General features: G+C 55.4%; 1 protein-coding gene across 1 annotated transcript; it reads right to left on the bottom strand.

Annotated features, from left to right (window-relative positions):
- Positions 1-239: 239 nt before the first annotated feature.
- On the bottom strand, positions 240-2,834 carry LOC101756597 (probable cellulose synthase A catalytic subunit 6 [UDP-forming]). The gene is made up of 5 exons (XM_004962677.4): positions 2,083-2,834; positions 1,905-2,012; positions 1,661-1,792; positions 1,252-1,470; positions 240-1,163 (listed from the first exon to the last, which is right to left on the bottom strand). Exons 1-5 carry the CDS (start codon positions 2,695-2,697, stop codon positions 285-287), a joined length of 1,953 nt encoding a protein of 650 aa, XP_004962734.1. The 5' UTR covers positions 2,698-2,834; the 3' UTR covers positions 240-284.
- Between the last annotated feature and the right edge of the window lie 2,364 nt (positions 2,835-5,198).

The following is a 5,198-nucleotide window of genomic DNA, read 5'->3' as shown; positions in this document are numbered from 1 at the left end:
AATCGGACAGCTTCATCTCATGCACCCCGACGTAGAAGTATTTATGGAACTGTCTTTCTAAATCGGCCCACGTGATAATTGAGTTTGGCGGCAATGTCGTGAACCATTGAAAGGCCGAGCCAGACAAAGATGACGAGAACAACCGCACCCGTAGAGCATCTTGCGTAGCTGCCTCTCCGCATTGGATGATGAATCTATTCACGTGCTCCACGGTTGAAGTATCATCCATCCCCGAGAACTTGGTGAAGTCAGGAACTTTATACCGATGGGGAAACGGCAGTAGGTCATATGTAGACGAGTATGGTGTCCTGGACGGCGCTGACGCAGCCGAACAGCTGGGCGGTGACGGCGTTGAGCATCCAGAACCTCTGCTCGTTCCACCACGTCCGCACTGCCAGCCCGCGCCTCGCCACCGACACCTCGACCAGGTGCTGCACCAAGGAGGATGCGAAGGCGGCGGCGAACCACGGGGCGGCGGCGGCGTCCGGGAACAGAGGGACGCCGCGGAGGAAGCAGAGCTGCGGCAGGGTGGCGTAGCACAGCGCCGAGAACGCGTAGAGCGAAAGGAAGCCGAAGTGGGCGTAGGTCATGGCCTGCGGCACGGAGACGGCGAGGAGCCCCCGGCAGGCGAGCGGGCAGTAGCGCCTAGAGAGGCCGACGGCGAGGAGGCCAGACATCCAGCGCTTGTTCTGGACCAGCACGTCGTTGAGGTTGGTGGGCATGGTGCCGAGGAACGGCGGCCGGGACGAGGGCGCCGGGTAGCAGTAGGCCGACGTCCAGCCCCGGGAGAAGAAGCGGCGGTAGCCGGTGAAGTAGTCCTCCACCACCGACTGGTACATGAACCCCACCTCGTCGCCCCACCCGGTGCCGGTCTCGTACGCGCAGGAGGCCACCAGCGCCGCGTCTCGAGGAAGACGACGACGATGGCGACCAGCAGCAGGTGGTTTCTGCAGGTGGAGGTTGCGCACGGAGGATATGAGGTCGTCGGAGTGGCCGAACCTCCTCACCAGCTCGCCGGTCTCCATGGACGAGAACTCTGCACCGTGCGCCGGCAACGAGGTGGCGGCGGACGGCATGGCCCCGTACAGTGCGTCCCTCCTGACGTAGAAGCCGGTGCCGGCGAGGAGCGGGCCCCGGAGGCCGTCCTGGCCGATCCATCGAGTCTGCCGGACGCATGCAATTGATCATCGCTTGTCAGCTGAGAGCTGGCCATGTCAACAACTCAACATACGAGTGAGTCTGATACATTACCGCGAAGATGTATCGGAGATCATTGGTGTAGATGTCGTTGGGGCTGAGGTTGTGGAACATCTGCGGGAACTGCACGAAGGCGAGGCTCTCCGGCGCCGGCGGGGATCGGTCGAGATGGAAGCACATGGCCTCCAGGGCGGAGGAGCGGCTGTTGCAGGACATGTCGCAGTCGAGCACCAGCAAGTAGGGCGCGTTGCTCACAAGGCTCGACACCCGCAGCTGCAAGCAGATCGTATCATTGTCGTTGTATCCGCGTTAGATCCGGTACTGATACTCGTATAGTACTGGATCAAAAACTAACTGGTATAAGGGTTAGGATCAATGCTCAGTTTTTCAGTAGTGGTTGAGAGCGGATTATTATTATAACCAACAAGGAATTAAGGATTGATACAAGCAGATGACAGCGCACCAGGGCGTTGAGAGCGCCGGCCTTGAAGTGGTGAGGGGACGCCCTCCGCTTCTCGCGGGACACGTACACCAGCAACGGCATGGTTTCCTCGCCCTGTTGGTCGTCGTCCTCCTCCTCGCCCGCGGTGATGATCTGCGAATTGAATTGGTTGCATGCAAGATACAGATTTACATATATAGATGAAGCTGCTAGTTAATTCAACTCAACTGATGATCAGGAATTGCTTTGATTGAATTGGATTTACCTCGACATAAGCATCGTGATCCTGACGTTTTTCTTTCGTCCAGCTCCTGGAAATACTCTTCTCCTTACTGGCCTCCTCTATGTCCCCTTTGAACGTCTCGTACATTTTCTGCACAGAAATTAAGTTATACGTACAAAAGACATTGTTGACGCTAGCTCCATCATCGTTACACAGATACCTTCATTCTTCGCCTCTCCTCGGCGGCCTCACCGCAGCGATCGCCGCCGTCATCCTGGCCGTCGTCGCCGGCGAAGTACCTGTCGGGCCACGGGCACTGCACCGAGTACCTCCTGCAGAAGGGCACCCACGCCCTGGCGAAGGCGTAGGCCTTGCGGGCGGCCATCAGCGTCAGCGGCGACCCGGCATCGTCCGACAGGTACACGCTCAGCCTCCCGCCGTGGTAATCCAGCGCCATGGCCGACACCACCGTGTTCATCACCCCCAACGCCGGCTCCTTGTCCGGGTCCGCCGTCACCACCAGCACGTCCACGGCCGGGAGGTCCCCGCGCCGCCGGGACTCCAGCAGCCGGTCCGGGAACGCGGCGCGCGAGACGGGCCGCCACAGGCCCGACTGCGACAGCGTCCACAGGAACAGGAGCGTCAGGTCCGCCGCGACCATGGCGGCGTTGCGGGCCACGCCGCCGCTGAGCTGATGCAGGTGCAGGGCGCGGTGGGCGATGGCCGCGGCGGCGAGCGCTGCGTGGACGGCCGCCATGAGGCGGTTGGCGGTGGCCAGGCGCCTGTTCACGTGCACGGAACTGAACGGCGGTGTCGTCGTCTCGCCGGCAGCCATGTGTGGTAATTGCTCGGCAAGGTTTAATTAGCTGCTTGCTCAGGTGATAGGAGAAGGGGAAGGGAGCCATGGACTATGGGCCGCCACCACCGCTTCCGCCTCTTCCGGGTGATGCAACTGCGTCCACCCGTGCCTCATCCGATTGAAAAGACGGAGGGGCACCGCCTGCTGCATCTGCCTCGTCACGCTCCCTTCATCTGCCTCATGTGTGGCGGTATCTTCACTGCATCACGCTCCCTGCTGGCTTCGTTGGCATGAGGGTAGGAGGTGAAAAAATAACATGCGATTTCGGCAGAAACGTTTCCCTCATCGATTTTTTCATCCTCCCGACCCTTTTTTTTTTCGAAATCGGCATAGGAAACCCCTGCCTATTGTTTTTATACTAGACCCGTTTAATTCAGGAGTCAATTCTAGACCTATTAAATACTACTTATATGCTCTAACCACTAGGCTAGAGACCTTTTCACTCATCCTCCCGTCCTTCATCACATATTTTCGTGACTCCCCTGACTTGGCAGGTGGGTCCTCTAGGAATGTGACTCTAGGTAGGAACTGTTTTCAACTTGCTCGCTCAGATATGGACTAGCTAGTTATGAAGTGTGGCTACCGTTAAGCCATGGCATGACGAATCCTTTGTCTACCTGGATCTTCAAAGAGCCTCATAGCAATTCTCAAGCAGAGAAGCCGTTCTGTAACCTGAAGTTGGGTATCCTATCTGAAGTCGTGTATCCTATCTGCAATGTACATCGTGTCCCTAGCTTGTTGGTACTTGGAGATCGCATCCTGTCTGTTCTGGACTTTTATGGTTCATCGTGCGCCCTACTTGGTAGCATTGGTCTTGTATATATGCGTGCTAATATCTCAAATGGTAATAACTAACGTCTTGGATGTGCAAGTTAAATTATTTTAACACAAATGCGGCCATAAAATGATCCTTAAAATTAAAGAAAGCCTCAACAATCATGTAGCGCGGGTCAGGGGAGGGAGACGGTGGTGGCGCGGCGAGATCCATGGAGGGGGAGGGAGATGGCGGTGCGGGCCAGGTGGAGGGAGATGGCGGTGCGGGCCAGGTGGAGGGAGATGGCGGCGAGATCCAGGGAGGGCTTGGGCTAGTGACGGCGGCGGTGGCAGTGGCCGGCGGTGGCGACCAGCGACTGCATTTTTTTTATTTTTTTCTAAAATTGTTGCGAGTATTTTTTGACACTCGGCAAAGCCTTTACCGAGTGCCCGACGTTTGACACTCGACAACCACTGTTTGCCGAGGAAAAGTTCGCCGAGTCTGGTTTGCCGAGTGTTTTTGGACCTTCGCCGAGTGCCTGGGGCACTCGGCAAACTTACTGTTTTCGGTAGTGATGGAAATAACTAACGTCCTTGGATGTGCAAGTTAAATTATTTTAACACAAATGCGGCCATAAAATGATCCTTAAAATTAAAGAAAGCCTCAACAATCATGGGTTTAAATACCCTCTCCTCTCTCTTCTATAAAACAAAATTAAAGTTAATATATGTGTGCATGAGGTACTTTGATTGGAATGTGAATGCTTATGGGGTGGTCTGATTTCTGTCGTGTGCACATACACATCCATGCGCGTGTTCGACATAATACAACGATCCTGCCTGATGAACATAGGCGTCTGATGCACACGTTTTGCCTGATGAACATAGGCGTCTGATTTTGGCTGATGAATTTGGCTACCCCCGCTGTGGGTATAGCCATATAGGCCGTCTGATGCACACGGTACGGTCATCATCTTGTTTTGTCCGAGTTATAAATCTTTTAGAGATTCTGATGTCTTATCCTCTCATGTCTTCTTCTTCTTCACATGTTTGTGATGAACATAGGCGTCGTAGAACTTCAGCCCGGGCTAGATACAAGGTAGAGGCCGAGACGGAAACATCTTGCCTGCCTTCTTTGCACGGGTCGATCGTAGTCGGTAAGCCCTCCCTCCCTCGTCCCTCCCGGATACATATATCGATCTGTTGAGAGAGAAAAGATCAAGAGAGAGCGAGGGGAACAGGACACGCGAGGAGAAGGTGATGGCGGCGGCGGCGACGACGTTGGCGAAGGTGCTCTGCGGCGAGCGCTCCGGCTTGTCTTCCGGGCTGTTTCCGGAGGTCGGCCGCAGCGTACCGCACGAGGGTATGCTTCCACCGCCTAGACCATCTGATCTGTGGCCACCCAGGCTATGGGTATAGGCCGTCTGATGCACACGGTAAGGGCATTTTTTATCCGAGTTAGTAAATCTCAGCTGGTTGTCGTCTATGGCTCTATGCTGCTCATTATATACTCTCATTCGCGATCATGTGTGTTGCAGCACTAGTAGAGAACTCGGTATTAGTCCCGGTTGGTAGGATGCAAATCTCCCGAAAATCCATCCGGGATAAACCAACCAGGACAAAAGGGGGGGTCTTTTGTCCCGGGTCACTCAACCGGGATAAAATAGGTTACCATGCCAGGTGCTACAAAAAAAAAGGTTCGTACCGATGGACCAAGGGCGGTG

This window comes from Setaria italica, chromosome III (assembly GCF_000263155.2).
Source record: "Setaria italica strain Yugu1 chromosome III, Setaria_italica_v2.0, whole genome shotgun sequence".
Classification (NCBI taxonomy): Eukaryota; Viridiplantae; Streptophyta; class Magnoliopsida; order Poales; family Poaceae; genus Setaria; species Setaria italica.
The sequence above is the reverse complement of the archived record's forward strand: the minus strand, read 5'-3'. Positions and strand labels throughout refer to the sequence as shown.

Coding starts and splice junctions, on each gene's coding strand:
- LOC101756597 (XM_004962677.4), bottom strand. CDS start 2,697: ATGGCTGCCGGCGAGACGACGACACCGCCGTTCAGTTCCGTGCACGTG. Junction 1,793..1,904: donor ATCACGATGCTTATGTCGAG/GTAAATCCAATT, acceptor TTCAATTCGCAG/ATCATCACCGCGGGCGAGGA. Junction 1,164..1,251: donor ATCTCCGATACATCTTCGCG/GTAATGTATCAG, acceptor TGCGTCCGGCAG/ACTCGATGGATCGGCCAGGA.